This window comes from Nycticebus coucang, chromosome 1 (genome assembly GCF_027406575.1).
Source record: "Nycticebus coucang isolate mNycCou1 chromosome 1, mNycCou1.pri, whole genome shotgun sequence".
Taxonomy (NCBI): Eukaryota; Metazoa; Chordata; class Mammalia; order Primates; family Lorisidae; genus Nycticebus; species Nycticebus coucang.
This window is the reverse complement of record NC_069780.1, coordinates 41,148,218-41,174,055: the sequence shown is the minus strand read 5'-3', so window position 1 is coordinate 41,174,055 and position 25,838 is coordinate 41,148,218. Positions and strand designations below refer to the sequence as shown.

Here is a 25,838-nt window from a genome sequence, read left to right as displayed (position 1 = left end):
CAACACAGTAGAAGAAAAGAAATAACCAAAATTAGAGCAGAATTAAATGAAATTGAAAACAAAAGAATTATATAACAGATCAATAAATCCAAAAGTTGGTTTTTTGAAAAGGTCAATAAAATAGATAAACCTTTGGCTAACCAAACCAGGAAAAAAAAAGTACAATCTCTAATTTCATCAATCAGAAATGACAAAAACGAAATAACAACAGACTCTTCAGAAATTCAAAAAATCCTTAATGAATATTATAAGAAACTTTATTCTCAGAAATATGAAAATCTGAAGGAAATTGACCAATACTTGAAGCACGTCACCTTCCATGACTTAGCAAGAATCAAGTGGAAATGTTGAACAGACCAATATCAAGTTCTGAAATAGTATCAACCATACAAAATCTCCCTAAAAAGAAAAGCCCGGGACCAGATGGCTTCACGTCAGAATTCTACCAAACCATTAAAGAGGAATTAGTACCTATATTTTACTCAACCTGTTCCAAAATGTAGAAAAACAAGGAAGACTACCCAACACATTCTATGAAGCAAACATCACCCTGATCCCCAAACCAGGAAAAGACCCAACATGAAAAGAAAATTATAGACCACTATCACTAATGAATATAGATGCAGAAATATTCAACAAGATCCTAACAAACGGAATCCAGCAACACATCAAACAAATTATACATCATGACCAAGTCAGTTTTATCCCAGGGTCTCAAGTCTGGTTCAATATCCATAAATCTGTAAGTATAATTCAGTACATAAATAAATTAAAAAACAAAGACCATATGATTCTCTCAATTGATGCAGAAAAAGCTTTTGATAATATCCAGCATCCCTTCATGATCAGAACACTTCAGAAAATTGTTATAGAAGGGACATTTCTTAAACTGATAGAGGCCATCTACAGCAAACCCACAGCAATACTATATTGAATGGAGTTAAATTGAAATCATTTCCACTCAGATCAGGAACCAGACAAGGCTGCCCATTGTCTCCATTGCTCTTTAACATTGTAATGGAAGTTTTAGCCATCGCAATTAGGGAAGAAAAAGCGATCAAGGGTATCCATATAGGGTCAGAAGAGATCAAACTTTCACTCTTCACAGATGATATGATTGTATATCTGGAAAACACCAGGGATTCTACTACAAAACTCTTAGAAGTGATCAAGGAATACAGTAGAGTCTCAGGTTACAAAATCAACATTCATAAATCGATAGCCTTTATATATGCCAACAATAGTCAAGCTGAAAAACAGTTAAGGACTCTATTCCATTCACAGTAGTGCCAAAGAAAATGAAATATTTGGGAGTTTATCTAACAAAGGATGCGAAAGATCTCTATAAAGAGAACTATGAAACTCTAAGAAAAGAAATAGCTGAAAATGTTAACAAATGTAAAAACATACCATGCTCATGGCTGGGAAGAATCAACATTGTTAAAATGTCTACTCAAAGCAATATAAAATTTTAATGCAATCCCTATTAAAGCTCCACTGTTGTACTTTAAAGATCTTGAAAAAATAATACTTCGTTTTACATGGAATCAGAAAAAAACTTGAATAGCCAACACATTACTCAGAAATAAAAACAAAGCAGGAGGAATCACGCTACAGGACCTCAGACTATACTGTAAATCGATAGTGATCAAAACAGCATGCTGGTGGCACAAAAACAGAGAGGTAGATGTACAGAACAGAATAGAGAAACAAGAGATGAATCCAGCTACTTACCATTATTTGATCTCTGACAAACTAATTAAAAACATTCAGTGGGGAAAAGATTTACTATTTAACAAATGGTGCTGGGTGAACTGGCTGGCAACCTGTAGAAGACTGAAACTGGACCCACACCTTTCACCATTAACCAAGATAGACTCTCACTGGATTAAAGATTTAACCTTAAGGCATGAAACTATAAAAATACTAGAAGAGATTGCAGGGAAAACCCTTGAAGAAATCTGTCTGGGCAAGCATTTTATGAAGAGGACCCCCAGGCAATTGAAGCAGCTTCAAAAATACACTTCTGAGACCTCATCAAACTAAAAAGCTTCTGCACAGCCAAGAACACAGTAAGTAAAGCAAGCAAACAGCCCTCAGAATGGGAGAAGATATTTGCAGGTTATGTCTCCGACAAAGGTTTAATAACCAGAATCCATGGAGAACGCAAATGTATAAGCAAGAAAAGAACAAGTGATCCCATCGCAGGCTGGGCAAGGGACTTGAAGAGAAACTTCTCTAAAGAAGACAGGTGCACGGCCTACAGACATATGAAAAAAATGCTCAGCATCCTTAATCATCAGAGAAATGCAAATCAAGACTACTTTGAGATATCATCTAACTCCAGTAAGATTAGCCCATATTACAAAATCCCAAGACCAGAGATGTTGGCGTGGATATGGAGAAAAGGGAACACTTCTACACTGCTGGTGGGAATGCAAATTAATACATTCCTTTTGGAAAGATGTTGGAGAACACTTAGAGATCTAAAAATACATCTGCCATTCAATCCTATAATTCCTCTACTAGGTATATACCCAGAAGACCAAAAATCACATTATAATTTGTACCAGAATGTTTATTTCAGTCCAATTCATAATTGCTAAGTCGTGGAAAAAGCCAAAGTGCCCATTGATCCATGAATGGATTAATAAATTGTGGTATATGTACACCATAGAATATTATGCAGCCTTAAAGAAAGATGGAGACTTTACCTGTTTCATGTTTACATGGATGGAGCTGGAATATATTCTTCTTAGTAAAGTATCTCAAGAATGGAAGAAAATGTATCCAATGTACTCAGCCCTACTATGAAACTAATTTATGGCTTTCATATGAAAGGTATAACCCAGTTATAACCTAAGAATATGGGGAAGGGGTAGAGGGAGGGGAAGGTGTGGGGAGGATGAGCAGAGAGAGGGTGATTCTTGGGATTACACCTGCGGTGCATCTTACAGGGTACATGTGAAACTTAGTAAATGTAGAGTATAAATGTCTTAACACAGTAACTAAGAAAATGCCAGGAAGGCTATGTTAACCAGTGTGATGAAAATGTGTGAAACGGTCTATAAAACCAGTGTATGGTGCCCCATGATCGCATTAAAACAACTATGATTTAATAAAAAATAAATAATAAATAAATAAATAAAATAAAGTCTTCAAATGTAGTCATGACTAAAGGAGGGTAAACTCAAGATAAATTGCTAAATTGTACTAGTACTGAAACTAGTAAATACTGAAAACAACAACAACAAAAAAAAAGTATGTGAAGCAGCTGACAAAGTGGAAGGAGCAAGTGAGGATGAGACAAATTTGCAGAGACTCCTGAAGAAGAGGATGTTGGGCATCTGATAATGCTGTTGAGTCATTTGGTGTGGAAAAATATCCAAATATGCTGAGAAGTGTGGCCAGCACTGAGAGTGCTTTCTCCACTTACACTTGTAACACAAATAAGAAACAAACCAACGTTGACTTTTTTCAGGAAGAATGATTAAACCATGAGAAAAAAATAAATGCATTGCTTTTGTATAATACTGTATGTATGATTCTACTGTGTTTTGATTATGTATGATTTCTTTTGATACTCTCTAATAAAATCTGTACTCTTGTAAAGTACATGTGTCAGTACAGTAGGCCTGGTTCCTGATGATGACCATATCAGTATGCTGCCCAGTTCGTTACAGTCCCTTGGATGGTCAACTTACAGATGTTCTACTGTGTATTAAAATAGCTTCTGAATATAACTTTCAGTGAATCATTGCACTTCCACATGCACTTTCACTTATATTATTATAAAATAGTATTAAATTAATTGAGAATCTGCATGTTGGATCCTAGTAGAAAGACAGCTAAAACAACAGTTTAATTTTCAGGATTACAAAAGTTCAAGAACATGTGGGTGACAATGTTGGATGTTATGACACAAATTTTGAGGGAGGAGGTGACAGGCACAAAGGCTGAGAACACATGATTCATTGGTACAGGAGAGGAGGCTACAGGCCCTATGAAGCAGCTTGTAAAGGACAACTTTCACTGCAGTGAATATTAGTTCCCCAAGATACAGTCAAGAAGCTTGGAGTCAGTGAGGCATATGATTCCCCTGGGTCATAGATGCAGTATTTGTGTAATTTTTTTTCCAGTTTTTGGCTGGGGCTGGGCTTGAACCAGCCACCTCTGGTATATAGGGCCGGCGTCCCACTCCTTGAGCCATAGGCGCCCCAGTTGTGTAATATTTTGGAGATGTATCTATTATAACTCAATAAAAAGGAAAAAAATCGATGGAAAATCACAACTAAGATTTATCCATTAAATCTTCCCCCTGGAGGACAAGTATTTTCTTTCCACTTCTGTAGTATATCAAGATGCATATTTTAGTCCAAGCACGGTGGCTCATGCGTGTAATCCTGGCACTCTGGGAGGCCAAGGCGGATGGATTGCCTGAGCTCACAGGTTGGAGACCAGCCTGAACCAGAGCAAGATTTCATTTCTAAAAATAACTGGGCAAGGGCTCTAGTTGCACAATCGGTTAGTGCATGGTTCTGATAAAAATAGCTGGACATTGTGGTGGGTGCCTACCTGGGAGGCTGAGACAAAATAATCTCTTAAGCCCAAAAGTTTGAAATTGCTGTGAGCTATGAAGCCATGACACTCTACTAAGGGTGACAAAGTGAGACACTGTCTCAAAAAAAAAGGCATATATTAAATAAATACAGGAAGTCTAACTGAGGCAACTAGTAAATCAGTTGGTTTTTATTTACAAATAATTATAACTCAACTTAACATAAATATTACCATAGATACAGGACCTATCCTCCATTGAATAAAATGTCTCCATTCAGAATACTTATTGTTTTGTAAAAATAAAGCTGGTTAAGTGGAAAGTTTGTCTCCCTATAGAGCAATGTAAATTATTCCTTTGCATTCCTTTATAGACATTTAAAAGAAATAACATAATCAAGTAACAGGAAAATAAAGACAGCAATCCCACAGGCTAAACTTCACTTTGACAATTGGAAAGTCCTATCTGACTATCAGGAGAAAGAAAAAGAATGGGCAAGATATTATTTCACTAATCCCAAGCAATAGTATCATGTTTTGCTATGGTTTGGTTTTGCTTTCATCACTTGCAAACAATGGTCAAGACAAGATGTGGAGTTAAAGAGATGATGGATCAGGAAGGGATAAGATGAGAGGGGATGTAGTGACAATTAGTCAGAAGTAGCATTTGTATAAAATTTTACACATTACGATATGTTTCATATATTTTATTTTATTTCATCCTATGCTCCACATACCCCCAAAGGAAGAAAATAACATCCAAAAAAAAAAAAAAATCCTGTGCAGTTGGTGTGTTGCTATCATTAGTATCTTCTTAAGATTCAGATTAGGTAACTTCCTCAAGGTTACATAGCCTTTTAGAAGCAGGATTCAAACCTAGGCATTCTGATTCCTAATATTGCAGGCTTTTCTCAATACCATGAGTCAAGCTGGATTGTTTCCAGAATACATGCTGGAAAAGTTCCCATGACATCAAGTAATTAGGCAGCCTGTCCAGAGATAAAGTAAGGCTTCTACAATCTCTCCACCAGCCTGACATCTAACAAATATAGAATACTCATTTTCCTATACGCCACTCAGAAACAGGTGTTCACTCCAAGTCATTGAGCTGTAGATCCAACCTTGACCCCAGGGGCACACTTTTTGCAGAAAATAAAAAACAATTGTCATAGAGCATATGATATAAAAACTACAAGCTTTGCTGGAAACAGTGAACTCTCACCTGAGGGAAATAATCCACCTCTACGCTGATCCCCTTTCACTTTACTAGTAATTTAAGGTCTCTTTTCTGGGCAAAAAATATGATCTCTATTATCATAGAAAGAGTGCTGACCATCTGCTTTTCATATGCAGTGGTAACAGATTGAGGAAACTATTTTACCTGCAGGGAGAGGGATAAAAGGTAACTAGGATAAACATGCTCTGATAGTGAGGAAGCGTGGGGAGAATTTCATCCCTCACATGTGTTTCCAGGCAACAGGTTTTTTTCTGTTAAAGATCTTTATTTTTCCTTTTATTTCCACTTTTTAAAAGTATTGCCACTACAAAATTATTCAAACATGTTATAATAAAAACTCTTAAGAATGATATACCAAATACCCTAGGTATTTTTTGATTAAAGCAGAAGGATTATGAAAAGAATTATAAATAAAATGAAGGCAGCTATAACCATGCTATTTCACACATAATACTGTAGGGAAGTTGATCTATGATAAATATTAGGGCAAAGGGTCCATTTGAATTTGCTAATTTTCTTCCTCTCATTTAAAGTTACTTATGAAGTTCAACCCTTCAGAATATCGAATATTAATGCCATATCCTTATCAGCCAGCACTAATTGCTTAATAATACTATCATTTTAATAATTAATTCCAAACTATTCAAAATAGTTCAATATCTGTATTCAAGGCAGAGTCAATAGTCATCACTATTTAATCTAGAAGACAGTAGAAAAAGGTCAAAGTTATAGATTGATTAGAAGTGTATAAATTTACCCTTTAAGAAAAAGATCTAATACTTTTTAATTGGTGCTTATATTCTATTTCTAATAACACCTGCATGTTTGCATACCTCTACCCTTGAGAATCTGGTCAGAGCAATTAAGGCAGATTTTACTCAATAATTCTACTTATTTTAAGCAGAAACTGCTTTAGAATATAGAATTATAACCATCTTTTAAAAATAATGAACTGGAAATATAATAAACCTATCTATCTTGAAGAATAAGCAAATATATTCTTATTTTTTTCTAAGTCATATAAATTATTCTCTACTTTTGATTCTTAATATACCACAACATTTCCCATAGAGTTATTTATCATAAACTCTCTCTACCCTTTATGTTACCCCCACAGTATATTGCCTGGCATATTCTTGGTACTTAATAAATATGCTTTCTATGAAATTGAATTTGTAATTATTTTTCTGAAATAAATTTCTGACAGCCTCATTTTCTCCACTAAGCCATCTCGAGTTTCATTTTGTTTTCACCTAGTTTGCAACTAACATCCCACATGATTTTGACATGAAATACTTTCATATTCGTGTGGCTAATTTCAGGTGTACAGATATTCAATTATTTGACAGATACTTCCCGATACTTGCCTAAGAGGAAAGAACTCTGTTCAAGAACACAAGTACGTTACCATTTTTTTATAGGCCTATTTTTTAGAGAAGCCACCTGGTGAACATAAATGTCAAGCTCTTCATAATTTTTCTTTCTTCAAAGTCAGAAATACAAAGAAAATGTTGGACTACTTAAATTTGGCAGTCCTATCACTGGGGCAATAACTAGATATTGATGAACCAATTCATATAAAGCAAAGCGAGATATGATCTAATCAAAATATGCTAATTGAAGAGATTTTTAATTTTTCTTAGGGGAATCTATATCTCACTTTGAGAATTTTCATGCAACATTCTAGTATATTAGTTGAGGATTGCCTTCCTTAACACGTCCTGTCTGTAAGGATAGGTTGATGTCATCAGGCATAGTTTAATATTTAAGCTACCCCCTCAACAACACCTCTAAGTGCTTTTTCTGTTTAGAAGAGAGTAAAACTTGTACTTTTTTAAAAAAGTGATTTAATATTATTTTGTGGACCTGTTGAAAATAGCAAGAAAAATATAAATGTTATTTTTACAGTATAAGTACATTTTATGGAATGTGTGTGTCCTTGAAATAATCTCTATACATTAAATAATTTTAAGCGCACTCCTGGAGTTCCCTCTTAAATTTTAATGAATAATTCATTAATTATATAAGCAAACATTCAGGTTACTAGGTGTTTGGTAGTCTATAATTTATGTATTATATCTTATTTTTTAAAGCATTGGGTCTTGAAAGGAATAATGTTGGATAAGGTGGCACACACCTATAATCCCAGCTACTCGGGAAGCTGAAACAGTGGGATCTCTTCAGCCCAAGGTTTTGAGGTCAGCCTGGACAACATAGTGAAAAGTTGCCTTAACAAACAAGGAAAAATACATAGGGAGAATAACTCGGACTAAAAGGAGTTAGAAAGGAGACCCTCTAGTGAGGACAAAACTTACTTTTGAATAGAAATTATTTCACCTGTGATTTGCAGCCCTGTTTCCAAAGAGACTGGGGAAATTGTAATCAGTCTAGAAACAGCTCTGGCATCATAAATGTTAACTCTACTGTGGAGAGGCAAGTCAATTGCAAGGATAAACAGCAGAGTCTGATGACCAGGAAAGATTACCCAAAAGCAAAAATTTTAAAAGTTACTTGACAAGTTTTCCTTATTTACTTGTTTAATGAAAGAGGGTTTTCTCTGGCTTTGAGGAAGAAATGGAAGAATTAATTTAGCTCCCCTTTCTTCTGATTCGAAAGTAATCTCCTGAGTACCTGTCCCCACTAGAAAGAACATTTCCTGATGAGATAGAGTTTCCATTATTTGGCATTTAGATTTAATCTTTCTTTCATTTCAAATTGATTAGTTGCCTTGATACAATTAGTCCCATATTTGTCTATGTAGAATAATCTAGTTTTGTTGAGACCCAATCATCTAAATTCTATTTATATATAAATGTATATAGCATAAATTAAAAGATTCTCTTCTCTCATGATTATAGTCTTGCTGGAAATAATCATGGTCAACGGTATGGTATGTATATCTTTACTTTTTTGCCCCCTTTTCTCCCTCTGAACACACACATAATCAAACCCCTTCATTTATTCAACAAATATTTAGTGATGTCCTATTATGAACTAGGTTTTGTTTAAAGTGATGTGGATATGGCAATGAAGAAAATCTCTGCCCTCGTGGAACTTAAGATTTTTTATCAGAAAAGTGTAATAATCCAGTAGATACCCTGCCATAACTAGATACCTGCAGCTCAGCCAAACATCATGAACACTTCTCCACGTTAGGCTTACACACCCCCTTACTCTGTTCTTTCCTTCCGTTTATACATCTTGAATTACCACTTTTTCACTTTCCATTCATGTTTCAGCTCACTACAATCTGGGTTTCTTCCCACAACATTCTACTGAAACATAGTTTATATGGTCACAAATCCAGTTGATGGTTTCACGCTCACATTTCCCTGCTTCTCCAGTCTGAGATGCAGTTGGCCCTCTAAAACTCTTCTCTGATGCTCTTGTTCACACACTAGCTGTTTTGTCTCAGACTCTTGCGGGTACTTCCTGCTTTTCTTCTAAAAGATGGAATGTCTTGGGCTCTATCTTTGTTTCTCTTCATTCTGTCTTTATATGGTGTCATGCAATCGCATGAATTCATACACCACCTAAAACCTAATGAGTCTCAAATATTTATCTTCTGATTTAATTAATTAAATGGACTATGCTTTTATCATAACACATGTAGCTAGCATTTTTCATTGAGCAATGCATATCATTTCAACTTTAATGCAGGTGAAAACATTATGATGATCTAATGTGGGAAGCATACCATTATTTTTCCAAAATAAATGTTATTGTGTATAGTTTAGGTATATAATATGATGTTACAGGATTTACATAGAAAGTTAAATGTTTACTATAATGAAGCAAATTAACATACCCATCATCTCACATAGTTGTGTGTGTGTGTAAAGACCAGCAAAAATCTATTCATCAAATTTTTATTTTGCTTCATCCTATACATCTCCAAGTGTGCATCCTACAGGTACCTCTAACTAAATGCAGGACAATACTCATCATCTTCCCATTTATTCCTATTCCTCTTCCTAGCTGTCTTAGCCAATGCAAAGAACCTCCTCCTTTCACCCAGCCCCCAGACCAGACACTTTTGACTCATTTCTAACATATTTTTCCCCCGTGCTGCCCACATATGGTCTATAACCCTATTGAATATTCCTCTTTGTACTCTCTAATCTTTCCCTTTTTTCATCTTCACTGTCACTGATTTCAGATTTCACCATCCTCATTTATCTCTTAGATTAGGGCAAATCTCTCTGCCTGTATTTTGATGCACACAAATCCATTCTTCACGTTACAACCAAAGAGATTTCCTTTTAATGCGAAGCTTTTATTGTGTCATTCTTTTTTCAAAAGTACCCTGTGACTTCATGTGACCTTTACATTAATATGAAAACCTTAGTGCAGCTCTCTGCTGTAATACAACACTCTTGACATTTGGCACCTATTGCCTCTTTAGACTAATTTCTCGTCAAAAACAGAATTGCTTTCAACTCTTCCCCTGGATGGCTCCTCCCCCAGCAAGCATCATCTCAGATTCACCTTTCCTCCTAGTGAATGTGCCTTAGTCTGTGTTGTTTCAGGACTGCAATACCTGCCTTTGTTCTGTGCTCACCAAGATACTCCAACGAAGGTGGGAAAACTTAGATCAGATATGGCCCTTTCTGAGAGGTTTCCACCTTGCTGTGAGCATTCATAAAATGCTGTGCTTCTCTACCATAGCACTCACCCCTATCCTCTCATGGCTTATCTCTCTAGCTAGACTGAGTTCCTTGGGAGCAGGGAACATCTCATTTATCTTTGTGACCCCCAAAGCTAGCACAGAGTCTGGCACATAGTGGGTGAATGAAGGGTAAAGAAGTAATACATACATACATACAATTTATGAAAAACTAGGCACAGACTTGTGACAGCCCCCACTTCTACCTCTTTCCAGAGATATAATTAACTGAAAGATGAAAATAAGGCCTATAAATAGAATTACAGTCTTCGATACAAAAGAGTCTTTTGGAAGAAAGTGATAAGTGAATACTTTCAGAATATGTAAAATTAGTTATATTTTTCAAACATGAATATGTGAGTGATAATTCGATTCATAACTGTAGTCATTCCTTCCCTTCAAAATACCAATTTCCACTCCACTATTGACCTATCTTGTGCTTTCTGACCATTTCTACTCTCGAGTCTGCATGGAACTATTAGTATTCATATTTTATCTCACTTACAAGCTTACATTAAATATGTAACTAGATTAAAACAATAATATTGTATTTGATATTTTCAGACAAAGAAAAATTGATAAACTATAATATCAAGCACCTAATAACACAAATTAATATAAAAAATTAGAAACTCTTCACATATTCTAAAATGAGAAGCCAGGTCTATTTAGCATTTTTCTCTTAAGTTTGCAAGAAAGTGAGAATGGATAGGTATTGCTTTGAAGAGCTTTGGTGTCAACTCTAGTTTTAGTGTTTTTCATATGAAATTTTCTTCCCATGGTAGCCAGATAGTGACCAAAAGGCCACTAAATTTCAAATTTATTTTATTTTTTAGCCTCAGCAATACAGGCATTCATAATATATTTTGTGAAACATCTATTTTTTAAACTAAATTAATACTATGCAAAGAAAGAAGTTAAACATATATTAATATATCTTCCTTATCAACTTGTAAATAATATTATATAAACTTGGTTTTATAAATCTGATCTGATGTTGTGTAGAGTCTTTTATTGAAATTCTGAGCTATTAGACCTTCTGACCTACGGATTCTAAAGTTGGAACCTTTCAGGTCATCTAATGTTTCTTTCCTAATTCAGGAGTCTCTTTTCCTGATTCACTGGCCAATGATCATCTAGCCTGCTTTACTGTTTTGGGGGGTTTGTGAGATTTTTAAAAGAATTTTCTTTTTTCCAATGAGTTGAAATCACCCTCGTTGTAATATTACCCATTAGTCCTAATTCTACACTTTGGAATAAAACAGAGATGAATTGAACCATCCACCAAGTTATGAAAACTGCAGATCTAGAAATAATTTATGATTCTTTCCTTCTCTTTTCCCTCCTTTTATCTTTGATTCAGTCCTATCAGTTTTACATTCAAAGTAGACTTTTTTTTTTTTTTTTTTTTATTGTTGGGGATTCATTAAGGGTACAATAAGCCAGTTACACTGATTGCAATTGTTAGGTAAAGTCCCTCTTGCAATCATGTCTTGCCCCCAAAAAGTGTGACACATTTGACCCATCCACTTCTTTCCCTTTTTATTGCCACTAGATAGTACTCCAACACAACATTGTCTTTGACCTAAATTACTATAATAGCCTTCTGAAAAAGTCTCTATATTTCAATTCTTAACTCTCTACAATCTCTTGTTCTCTCTACAATCCCAATGGGAGTAGGCCAGCACAAAATAGTTCGTTAGGATTCAGGAAAAAATATTAGAACTTCTATTTATTTTGTTTTTTAACTCATTATTTTTAATTTCTATATTATGTATGTTTTATAACATTTTTAAATTAATACAATATGCCTCTGTGTAGTTTATAAATAATTAAATATACATATATTGGGGAGTCCATGCTTAAATATTGATTATTTTTCAGATATGTTCTAATTAACACAGAATGAGATTATTACTTGTCAGAATTTGCACACTGACTTTATATAATATGAAATCTTATTTGCATTTTAGATATCAGTTTTCTCTTTTGCTTTTTATTAAATTCATAGTTATATTTATATATTTCACATATTTATATTATATTCATATATTTCATGTAGGATATTTTCATATATTAGCCAGAAAACAATCATCAAAATCAGGAAATTGACATTGACATTCCAATTTAATCTTGAGATTTGATTTAAGTTTTGCCCATTCTCCAAGTATATCTTTTATTGTGGCCATTCCAGATCATAATCACAGATTGCCTTTAATTGTCATGCCTCTTCAGACTCTTTCAATCTGAAAGAGCTCCTCAATTTTTTATTTCTAGAATGTTCCTCAGTTTTTGTTTGTCTGATGTTTATTTAGGATTAAGTTCAGGATAAGCATCTTTGGTTAGAACAGCCCAGAAACAATGTTGTATTCTTCCTACCACATTCTACCCAGTGCAATGTCATTCTACAAGATTTTGATTTGTCTGATCACTTGAGCTCAGGAGTTTGAGACCAACTGAAATAAGAATGAGACACCATCTCTACAAAAAAAAAAACTGAAAAATTAGCCAGGCTTGGTGGTGTGTACATCTAGTCCCAGCTACTTGTGAAACTGAGCAGCCGGATCACTGAAGACCAAGAGTCTGAGGTTGCAATGGGCTATCATGATGCCACTGCACTCTAGCCAGGGTGACAGAGTGAGGCTTTATCTCAAAAAAAAAAAAAAAAAGAAAGAAAAGAAAAGAAAAAGGCAAACAAAGTGTGTTTATCGGAATAGTTGCACCAGCAGCATCACCTGGGAATTGTTGATCACTTGATGAAGACAGTGTCTGTCAGGCTCCTCTTTACACAGTGACTCTTTTCTCTGTATAATCAGTAAGTGCTTTACGGGGAAAGACATTGAGACTATGTCAATATTCCATTCTACATTAAACTTTTATTATTTCTTTAAATCAGTATGGATTCTCTATTGCGTTTGAGGAATATAATTTGTTATGTACAATTGTATATATATGTATACAATTATATATGTATATATCGTATATATTGTATACATATGTACACAATTATACATATAATTTGTTATTATAATTGTATATATATACAATTGGAATGTAATTGTGTTTGAGGAATATAATTTGTTATTATCATTGTATTTTGGTGCTCAAATTGTCCGAGATTTGGCCCCTTTAATCAGGCTTCTACATCCTTTTAATATATCTCCTTTGATCTTTGAACCCTTCCTTACTTTCAATCTACATTCAATCTTCTTTTCTTAAATAACATTTCAGGTCACTTAGGTTACTGTGAGTTTTAATTCTGCTACTTATAAAACTATTCAACCCAGATAATAAGCCTCTCTTCTATTTCTTTATTCAAGTCATAAATAATATTGATTAATGAATTGAGGGCAAAGAAAGGACCCTCTTGGGCTGCTCCAGAAACTACCTTCCAGGTCACAGGAATTAATTAGGATTAATTCATCAGGATTTTGTAGTATATTTTGAATAATCATCTGATTGGTCTTCAAGCTAATTGCTGCTGCCAAGTGAAGTCATTATGAAGCCAAAGACTCCAACAAGCTCTTCTCTAGATTTCAACCATCTTCTTTTGGAACAAAATAATGTATTAGCATTCTTGATGGGAAGAAAAGAGGAACAGAACCAGTAGCTCTGTCTTCCACATGATTGACAGGGCACTGTCTCCATCCTTTTCTGATCCCAGTGTTAACAGAATGTGCACTTTCAAGTCACCCTGATTGTTTATAGGACAGTATACTTACACACCACTTGGTGATATCTAAATTTTGGAAAAAGGTGGAGGACAGAGGAATTTAATTCCTATCCCACATTATACTTGCAGTAATATATTTTAGCTGAGCAATGTAACAAATAATTAAGATTAATGAAATTAAATTAATCCAAACTTTAAGTGAGGCTCACTGTTCATCTGGCTATGAGTGTATCATGGAAGAATCTACAAAGCCAAAAGTCTAAATCCCAGTGTAGAATCTCAAGACTTACAGCTTTAAAACTTGGGCAAGCCATTAAGTTATTATGAGCTGTTTTTCTTTTTCCTTCTTCTTCTTCTTGTTTTTTTTTTTTTTTTTTTTTTTCAGTTAAACAAAATACCCCTACCTGCTCCACAGAGTTGTGGGGACCAGAGAATAGCATATAAATGAAAACTCTCTGAATTACATTAAATGGCATTAAAGTGTTAAATTATCATTCTTATCTCTCATTAAGCATGCTGTCATGCAGTTAATTTTCCATTATTTTATGAGAAAAGAATCATGGACAGCTTATTCAAGTGCTAAATCATTTCTAAGCTATTTACCTAAATGCTGATCCATTTTTTAACAAAAGAGAGAATAAGGCGAACTTGGCAGGACTTTTCTTTTTAACTCTATCTAATTTGTTCTTTTTAAAATGTTCACAAATAACCTCCTTAAAAAAAAAAAAAATCATTCCAAATTTTCCTGAACATAAGTCTCACTGTCTGGTTTACAAATCCTTCCTTACTTTAATTGAAAAGTTAGAACAGATTAGTTTCTCACGCCTTCTGGCATCTTTCCTGTGCTCCTTGATTTTTCAAAAGTAATAATATTAATGCTTTAAAAGAACAGAGAGCACTGGACTTAGCCCTTATTGTTCAAGAGTCAGTTTCACATCCTAGTGGGGCAGGTTGAAGGTGCCAGGGAGAAAACAACTTGTCATCCTCTCAAATTTCACATCGATAAAAATGAAGATAAGAAATTTGACTTCTCACTATTGTAGTGAGAATTAAATATAATAATGCATATGAAAGAAAGTCTATAAATTACTAAGTTTTGTGTAAATGTTAGTGACACATGATTCAGCAATCTGGGATAATGATTGTAAAAGCTACCATTGATTAAAGGTACCCTCCTTACTAGTTCTGTGCTCTCTTCCAATGCTCATAGCAACCCAACATGTATTATTATCCCTATTTTACAGATGAGGAAACTGAGGATCAGAGGGATTAAGTACTACCCAAGGTCACACAGGTAATAAGCAGTGGAGCAGATTCAAACACAGGTCTGTCTGATTCCAAAACTAATACCCATTACCTATGCCCCCAATTTTAGCCTAAACTCCTTCCTTTTGGTCCCAGAAGCTGAAACTCATGTAAGCAGGAGTTGCCCTAAAAATCTCTCCCACTATAAGCTGCTGCCAAACCTTTATGTTGTTGGTTCTAAGTTTTCCAATATAAAAACCATTGTATTTATGGAGAAGGTAGAAACCATATAGTTGATGAATAGCTCTGAACTCTCTTATTTATCTACAGACACAACACCATCTTCTGAAAGCAACAAACTCTCTTTCCCTCTCTTTTTTTTTTCTCCTAACATTTCCATTTTCATGTTTTTTATAAGCCTGTCTTCGTTCTGCCATTACTACTAGGTAAAAAAAAAAATAACTAATTTAATAGAAAGGCTTAAATTAATTAGCTTTTCAATGAATTGCTATTCTGGCTATTCTGACCAAGTATATTTTCTACATAATTACCTACTTAATAACCCATCCCTATGACTCCTTCCCCCAATTTTTATCTATACAGATGTATCCCTTTTTAATTTCCTCTAAGTTCACAGTAATAGGTATAGCCAACTTGTCATGTACTTGTATAAAACTGGTTGTTTCACAGATGAATGTTTTGGACCCTGGACTGGATCAAAAATTATCAAGAACAATAACGGTGTCTTCTGAATTTGGTCCTTATAATGTTTATGAAATCCTTATTTTTTTGGGAATTGATTACATTTTAAATTACCAAAACTATTATTATTGTGAAACTTTGACAGCTAAACCATCAGCAGAGTAGACAGGGTCCACAGGAAAGCTGCTTTGCCACAGTGACCAGGTATCACAAAACCATCAGTGTGTGACTGCAATTAATACTGCAAAGAACTCATAGTTTCATTATACTGTCATTAGAACGTTCAAAAATAAATAGAACTGCTTGCCCAAGGTATGGATAATATGTTTAAATCACTATGGGAGAAGTTTTGGTTTTGTAATTTGTAATTTGTAATTTTGTAATTTGATTCCATGAATATCTTCATATTTACTCTGACAATTTTCTGCAACCTTCATTTTCTTAGTATTTCTATTTTTTCTAATAAAAAAAGTCTTTTTGAACTTATGTAACAATGATAGAATCAGTCACTTTTAAAAGTATACAATAAGTATATAACAAGCATATCTTGTACCAACTGAAAATTCATACACTTTTGTGATAATAATTGCTTCTGCAAAAAAGTCCTTGATTAGCTTTTAAAAAGCCATAAATTAATATTCATTTAATTATAATAAATAGGAAAGGTTACCACATTTCCTTAGACTACAAGTGACTAATTTTTTTTTAAAGAGACACTGTAGAAAACATACAAAAGAACTAATTTCCTGCACTAGGTATAAACATTTACTCTAAAATGGCTTTTTAGCAATATTGTATTGTGTAGTCAAAAATCTTTTCTTTCTCTTTTCCAAGATCTAACAAGTTTGGGACTAAGTATTGAAACACTGTTTGAAAAACAGATTACTGTATAATCTATTATATTATAAGTGCTAATATGAGCCCCCTGGGTTAGAAACAATGATAATAATATCCCAGTTGTATCAATACGCATCATTCTCTTATTCTGTTAGTTTTCTGTCATATGATTAAGAGCTTAATAAATTTTATTCAGATTCTCTTTTAAGAACTTTAAAAAGGCATTGAGAAAAGTGATGAAATTTTAGTTTCAAATGTACTGATTTAGATTTACATGTATTTCACATGTTAAATACGAAGCTAATTAGGTTAAGACTTTCGAATTAAGAGTTAAAAGGTTCAATTGGTCCTGTACTATTCGGGGTAAAGTTTCTTTTCAAAGATAGTAATTAAACATTCTTTAATTTGGGAATCATTGTTTTATGTAGAATATCTTTTTTATCCTATCCTGACAAAAGTTTTACTCTTTTTTCAAGATATCAGATACACACGGGACTTCAACATTCTATTATAAGACCTACTCAACCCAACTGTTTACCTCTGGACAATGCAACCCTACCTCAGAAGCTGAAGGAGGTTGGCTATTCCACACATATGGTTGGAAAATGGCACTTGGGTTTTTACAAAAAAGAATGCATGCCCACCAAGAGAGGATTTGATACCTTTTTTGGTTCTCTTTTGGGAAGTGGAGATTACTATACACACTACAAATGTGACAGTCCTGGGATGTGTGGCTATGACTTGTATGAAAATGACAATGCTGCCTGGGACTACGACAATGGCATATACTCCACACAGATGTATACTCAGAGAGTGCAGCAAATCTTAGCTTCCCATAACCCCACAAAGCCTATATTTTTATATATTGCCTACCAAGCTGTCCACTCACCGCTGCAAGCCCCTGTCAGGTATTTCGAACACTACCGATCCATTGTCAACATCAACAGGCGGAGGTACGCTGCCATGCTTTCCTGCTTAGATGAAGCAATCCACAACGTGACCCTGGCTCTGAAGGCGTATGGTTTCTACAACAACAGCATTATCATTTACTCTTCAGACAATGGGGGCCAGCCCACAGCAGGAGGAAGTAACTGGCCCCTCAGAGGCAGCAAAGGAACCTATTGGGAAGGGGGGATCCGGGCGATTGGCTTTGTGCACAGCCCACTTCTGAAGAACAAGGGAACGGTGTGTAAGGAACTCGTGCACATCACGGACTGGTACCCCACTCTGATCTCACTGGCGGAAGGGCAGATTGATGAGGAGGTTCAGTTAGATGGCTACGACATCTGGGAGACCATCAGTGAAGGCCTTCGTTCACCCCGAGTAGACATTTTGCACAACATTGACCCCATTTACACCAAGGCAAAGAACGGCTCGTTGGCAGCAGGCTACGGGATCTGGAACACGGCGATCCAGTCGGCCATCAGGGTGCAGCACTGGAAACTGCTCACGGGAAACCCTGGCTACAGCGACTGGGTTCCCCCCCAGTCCTTCAGCAACCTGGGGCCCACCCGGTGGCACAACGAACGGATCACCTTGTCCACCGGCAAAAGCGTGTGGCTTTTCAACATCACGGCTGACCCCTACGAGAGGGTGGACCTGTCTCACAGGTATCCCGGGATCGTGAAGAAGCTCCTACGGAGGATCTCCCAGTTCAACAAAACCGCAGTGCCCGTCAGGTATCCCCCGAAAGACCCCAGAAGTAACCCGCGGCTCAACGGGGGAGTCTGGGGACCGTGGTACAAAGAAGAAAACAAGAAAAAGAAGCAAAGCAAGAACAAGGCTGTGAAAAAGCCAAAGAAAAACAAGATAAAGAAGAAGAAACAGCGAAAAGCAAGCTCGTTTCCAAATTGCCATTCAGGAGTGACTCATGGATAAGCACAAGTATTTCCGGTTGGGTTAAACTCAAATCAGTTCTTATCTTTCATTGGCTTCCTGGGTGAGCCAGCGAACTGGGCTCCTAAGTCTCTCTGCGGTAGGGGTCAGGCTTGTTCTCATGTTGGGCCACTCCGGAGACTCTGCCACCTGGCGGCCACATGGAAAACTGCCCTGCTCAGTGCCAAAGGTTCTGCTTTTGGATGCCACGCTCAGAAGAGAAAGATGTTTATTTCTTACTCTTTTACGAAAGGTGGTTGGTCATGGGTTCACCAGCTGTGCTTCAGTGGATTGACCAAACTCTATACTTTAAATTATCAGAGGGAACTGTATCCCGCAGTTGACGAGCATGCTAATTGGATGGAAGTTACAGGGTAGCATGATTAAAACTACCTTTGATAAAATATTGTCAGAGGTTGTGTCACCTCAAAGGCCTTGGAGAATATATTTTCCTAGTGAATTTTTGTATCTCTGTAATATGACACTTGGATTTTTAAATTAATTCTATTTCACGTATCATTTCCTTTCCTGTGAAAATAAGTTGCTTTTTCTCACCTGGGACAGCTCGCACCTCATCTTATCATGTGTGATGGAATGTCAATTAAGAATGTTTGGGCACACTGCCACGGGTGAATGTAACTATTTTCTAAACATTTTAATAGAATAACATTTCAGTAAAAAATACATAATTTATTTTTACAGAAAAATTTAAATATTTTGTTTGCATAAAAAGGTATGGAAAGGATTTTTTCTTTTCTGCATACCATTAGAATTGTTTTACATTTCTTCAAAATTACCAAGCACTGTAATAGTATAAATTACTGTAATACTGTATTGATGCATAGACTATAAAAAGAATTCTGAAAACATTATCATCATTGTTAAGCCATTATGTTGAATGTAATAAGATGAATATATTCCTTACAAATTACTTGGAAATTCAATGTTTGTGCAGAGCTAACTTTATTGTTTCTATCATAAACTATTTATGTATCTTAATTATTAAAATGATTTATTTTATGGTACTGACATTTAATGTGGCTTTTCTGATCTAACTACTAGATAAGATTATATAAGATTATATCATTCATTTATCAAACAAAAATCATTACTAATAGTTGACTGTATGGTGTGCTAGCAACCATTATGATACAATATAATTTTACAAATAAGAGATGTTTCCACTTGGCTACTGTATGGAGAATAATGTTCACTTATTAATAACTAATACTTATAATGACATTATTATACAAAGTGGACACTGTGGGAAGATATGGAAGACATGGAAAGACATGGAAGACATGGAAGACATGGATTCTGCCTGGAGTAGTTAAAAATCTAGTTTGGAATTCCCACATACAAACATCATGAGGTGAATTAAAGGGTTATTATCTGTAATGAAGTTTATTATAGATCATCTGTGAGCATAGATTGATACGGTTCCTCTAGGTCCTGGAGTTTTCTCTGAAGTTACTTCCCCATACAGAGGGACTCTATGCCTCCCAGTGCACCCTTGAAAAGTCACAGATAGCTAGAACTGTGATCTGTGAAGTTACAGCTGTGATAAGAAAATGTGTGTGGCTGTATGGCAGCACAACATTAAATACATTTCTGTCAACACAAAGGACTGCCCTTTACCATTTCTGGAATTGGTAAACTAGTATTTAAAGTACTAACTGAAGTGAAGAAAAGGATTTTAAAAAGATATTAATTTTACCATATTATTTCTAGAACTTACAACTCTATTTTATTTTATATTATAAATTTTGTGTTTTCTCAACTATATCCTTTAAATGAGTTTTAAAAATCAGAGAATTTTTGTGTTCCTATTTGGGGGGCACATAAAATAATGTAACTTACCTTGGGATAGCTTTTACATTTGAATCAATATAGAATAATCATTACACGAAAAAAGAGTTCTGAGGAAAATAAGCTCGGGAAATTCTAGGTTAAACAAAGTTAAAAGGTTCACTTTAATGTTCTTAGAGTTTTTAAAATGTCAGTTTGCATTACAACTCTCTTACAGGAGAAAAACTTTATACTGTATTTTGTAATTTATTTTACCATAAAACTTTTCTGTAGTAGTGCACAGGACCAGGGTTTTAAGGAGCTAAATAGCTATTGTAAACGTAGCTAATGCAAACATAGAATCTTCTAGAAATTTCTAGAAAGACAAAAAAAGTAGCAAAGAGGCAGTGTAGAATTACAAAAAATTAACTCGGCCTGGAGCTCAGTAGGTATTACCTACTATGACATGATTTTTAAGTTCTCTGAAAATGACCATAACTTATTCAAAATAAATTAGCCCACAGAGGTTTTTTGTTTTTGCTTTTGTGTTTCAAATTTGTTTTTTTTAACCAGAAATGGCTCTACAGATGCTGATCACTGTTTTAAAAAGAGTACCTGCAACCTGCTCATGGCTCTGGATAGGCTGTAACTTAAGAAATTAAAATCTAATGTAAGGTATGTAAAAATCATGAATAAAAATGCTTCCAGAATGTTGTCAGAAAATCCCTAGACCACGGGTCCTCAAACTCCACACGATGCGGTGTATTTGTTCCCGTTTTTTTGTTTTGTTTTTTTTTTTTTTTTTTTACTTCAAAATAGGATATGTGCAGTGTGCATAGGAATTTGTTCATATTTTTTTTAAACTATAGTCCAGCCCTCCAACAGTCTGAGGGACAGTGAACTGGCCCCCTGTTTAAAAGTTTGAGGACTTCTGCCTACTTTTTAAGATGATTAGGAAGGAAAGCATTGTGCATTTGAGTCTTCTGCCCTAATCACTGAAGCTACGTGATCCTGGGCCTTTCTTCCCAGGTGCCTTTCTACGCTGTGATCCTCAGCGTGCATTTCTAGGCTGTCTGTGGCTTTTTCAGGTATAAACTCTACCTTTTTTAGACCTCTGATCTTATTCTTAAGATCCCAATGGAAATTCCCACCAGCTTTGTCAGAAAATAATTTGTTAAGATACTTACATGTCAGAGATGGGAAAGGACATAAAAATATTTTCTTCAAATAAAAATAAACATCATGAAGAAAAACATTTGTGGGGCGGCGCCTGTGGCTCAGTCGGTAAGGCGCTGGCCCCATATACTGAGGGTGGCGGGTTCAAGCCCGGCCCTGGCCAAAACTGCAACAAAAAAATAGCCGGGCGTTGTGGCGGGCGCCTGTAGTCCCAGCTACTCGGAAAGCTGAGGCAAGAGAATCGCTTAAGCCCAGGAGTTGGAGGTTGCTGTGAGCTGTGTGAGGCCACAGCACTCTACCGAGGGCCATAAAGTGAGACTCTGTCTCTACAAAAAAACAAAAACATTTGTGGTATCTTTCGGTCAGTGAAAACATCTACCTTAGATCTGTCAACCATCAAGTCTAACTAACAGACTTGTTCCGTCTGTATTATATACTCGTTCCTTCTTAAAAAATTCCGTGAATATTGTAGTTTTCATGACCAAACCCCTTCTAAAAAAATCTTAGTAATAGAAGGGAAACTGTGTCCTTGATACTTGAATAATTGTACAGGTAGTGCTTTTTTATACTTTTATTCACCATTAATCTGTAAGAATCTTCCATATTAGTGTGTATACCTGTAAAAATTTTTATATTACTGAGAAGTATTCCATTATATAGACATAACCACAATTTTTTTTAATCTTTTTACTTATTATTGGGCATTTGGGTTCTGTCCAGTTTTACGCCAGTATGACTTAAAACGTTAGTTTGTATAGTTTCATTTACAAGTCTTATTTGATTTTTCAAGGTACCTGAATCTGGCATCAAGATTAGCTGTCTAAGCGTGTCATTCACACAATTTTTGAACACACAAACTGTGATTTTTGTCAGTAGCTGTCAGAACATGTGCTCTTGGCAGGAAAATGCTGCCTTGCTAAAAGCAGCAACATTCTTATGTCATGAGCTAATAGCTGCTTGTTTTCTTGGGGGAAATTACTTCATTAAATTCACTAATTCATTCAATCAATAAATGTTTACTGAATCTTACTATCTAGGCAAGGTTCTAGGTGCTTGGGCTATATCAGTGAACGAAATGGATAAAAATTCTTACCCTTGATCAGGTTACCTTCTAGCCGAGTGAGGTAGACAGTAAACAGTAAACATAGCTAATAAGTAAGTTATACTCTATATGGAGTAGTGTGACAAAAGGCAGAGTATATCAGGATAAGGGCCGGAATCACTTCACACAGAGCATTGGGTAAGTGCTACACGCTTGTGGTGTCCATTGAGTATTATCACCAGAAACAAAGGGGGACTTCCTGGCTGCAGGAAGTGTGACTTCTAAAAGAGGCCATGAATAATGCTGTTTACTAGCTCTGGTGAGGAATAAAATCAATCAAATTACCTAACACCTCATCTCCCCTCCCTCCCCCCATAGTGATCCTTCTTCCCCATTGATCTTTCTCCACAGCACATAGCTCCGCTTAATGTATTTCCTTGTCTCCCTTCCCTAGAGTAGAAGCTTCCAAAGAAAGTGATGATCATTTTTTCAAATGTTTGTTACCCATTCATCTGTCTAACCACATGTAAAAGACTGAAACTGGACCCGAACCTTTCACCACTTACAAAAATTGACTTGACTCAAGGTGGATAAAAGATTGAACTTGAAGACATGAAATGATAAAAATCCTAGAAGAAAGTGTGGGGAAATCTCTTGATTATGTCAGACTGGGGAAAGATTCTATAAAGAAGACTTCAGTGGCAATCGCAACAACAACATAAATCACTTCCTTAGTCTTTTACAATGCTTAGGACCACAAATGAATTCTCTTTGAAAGAGAGATGAATAAGTCTGCATTCCAAAATGCAAGCATTTGGCTCTGACAGAGATAAGATTTATTTCTCTTGGAATAAGAGCAGATGATTCTATGTTTACCATGTCTATCTAACACAAGGCTTGTCCTTTAACCTAGGTGCAAGTAACATTTGTTCAAGAAGTCCTAACTGTGCAGAAACATGACAGTGTTCACTTCTTGACGCAGATGAGTGGCTGTCTGTGGATGGAGGTTAGAGCAGGGGTTGACAGAAAACAGATATGATAGAATCTTCTGTACAAAGGAGGTATTCTAAAGCTGAATTGTAGAGATAATTGTACAACTGCACAGTGTGTTAAACATCACTGAACTATATTCTTACTGTGGCCAAATTTTACAGTATGTAAACTATTGCTCAATAGAGCTAGTAAATGCAAGCCACCAATTGGAAAAATTATTTACAGTAACTATAACAAAAACATTTTTCTAGAATAGTTAATGAACTTCAACAAATCGATAAGAGGAAATAATAGGCCCCTAACCAAAGATAACACAGAAACATGTGAAAATGTGCTTAAAACCATTATAGAAATGCAAATTAAAATCATAATTACTAGGGCAGTGCCCATGGCTCAAAGGAGTAGTGTGCCGGTCCCATATGCCGAAGGTGGCAGGTTCAAACCCAGCCCCAGCCAAAAGAAAAACCTGCAAAAATAAAAAAAATAAAAAAATCTTAATACTATACCACTAAATGGCCATCAGAAAGACTAAAATGAAAAGGACAATACCGAGTGTTGGTGAGCATGGAAACAACCAGGTTGGATTGTCAGTGAGACTGTAATTAATACAATCACATTAGAAAACATTTAGATTGCATCAATGAAAGTTGAACATATGCATCCTTATGGCCTAGAAATTTCAGGCCTAGGTATATACTCGGGAGAAATGTTTCTATATAGTCACAAAAAGTCATACAAACATAATTCACAAAAGCACTATTCATGGTAACCTAACACTGGAAAGCACCTCCAAATATCCATCATTAAGAAAATGAATAAATAAATTGTAGCATACTCGTATAATGGAATGTTATTCCATTGAGGGGGGAAGTGTTGAGCGGTTACTGGAAGAAACACAAGTCGGGTTTCTGGGGTTCTGTGAGTATTTTTCTCTCTGTGCCACTTAGGTGAGTGTGCCCAGCTTTAAAACTTCATGGAGCTCTGGAGCTACTGTGCATTTTTCTGTCTTTGCTTACCTCTTCCCACTCCCAGAGTTTATTATATATAAAGTAAGCATAGCCAACCTTTGTGATGGTTAATGTTAGGTGTCACTTGACTGGATTAAGGGATATCTGGATAACTGGTAAAGCATTATTTCTGGGTTATATCTATAGAGGTGTTTATGAAGAAGATCAGATACGAGGCCATGGACTGATTGGGGAAGCTCTATCTTCAACAAGACCAGGCCCATTCAATCAGCTGGGTAAATCACCATTCAATCAGGGCTATTCTCTTAGCTTCTGGCCTGGGTAGAAGAAAAAGGCAGAGAAAAGGCATATTTGCTCTCTCTCACTTGAAGCTGTGCCACCCTTCTTCTTTCCCACCCTTCGCTATGCGAACTCCAGGCTCTCCAGCTTTCGGACTCTGGACTCCCCTGGTTCTGAGGACCTCAGACTTAGGCTTCCCTGGCTCCCCAGCTTGCAGACAGTCTATTGTAAGATTTCTCAGCCTCCACAATTGTGGGAACCGATATCCCTAATAAAATCCCTCTTATATAACCATCTCTATATCAATATTTGTATCGATCTCTGTATCTGTTTCTATACCATCTCTTTTGGTCTAGATCTCTGGATACAGCCTATAACATAAAAATTCCACTCTCAGGTATCTACTCAAATCCAGGGATCAGACTGATACATACCTGGTCTATTATCCTGCCCACTGTGGTATTCAATTAACATAGAACACAGAATATGCACATGTGATATTTTAACCATTTTGGCCATTTTTCTAGCATGCAGACAGTAGTAGGACTTAAACATCCAGCCCCCTGGCATTTTGTGGATGATTGCCATAAGGTGTCACTTCTGGCAGGTTTGTGCCACCTGGTTGAAGCTGAATGTAATTAGCTTTATAATTGTTAACAGTTCAAATCTAATTCCTGTAAAATGAAACTGAGGCAATGTGAATAAACAGTTGATTGGTAAGTGCAATGAAGTCTTTATATGTATTTAATTCACAGTTGAGTCACGTCTAACAATTGCAGCCAAACTCAACTCCTATAAAA

General features: G+C 35.7%; 1 protein-coding gene across 2 annotated transcripts in view; it reads left to right on the top strand.

Moving 5' to 3' along the window:
* Nucleotides 1-23,303, top strand: part of ARSJ (arylsulfatase family member J) — an 89,046-nt gene extending 65,743 nt beyond the window's left edge. Inside the window, exons 2-4 of one of the 2 annotated variants that reach the window (XR_008375941.1) lie at nucleotides 17,394-19,421; nucleotides 21,154-21,255; nucleotides 23,258-23,303. Coding sequence is in view for 1 of the 2 variants with exons in the window: in XM_053571143.1 (XP_053427118.1) it covers nucleotides 17,394-18,795 (1,402 nt within the window). In the remaining variant the exon portion in view is untranslated. Of the gene's footprint in view, nucleotides 1-17,393; nucleotides 19,820-21,153; nucleotides 21,256-23,257 lie in introns of those variants that run through there. The other variant, XM_053571143.1, reaches the window with a different exon arrangement.
* Nucleotides 23,304-25,838: the final 2,535 nt, after the last annotated feature.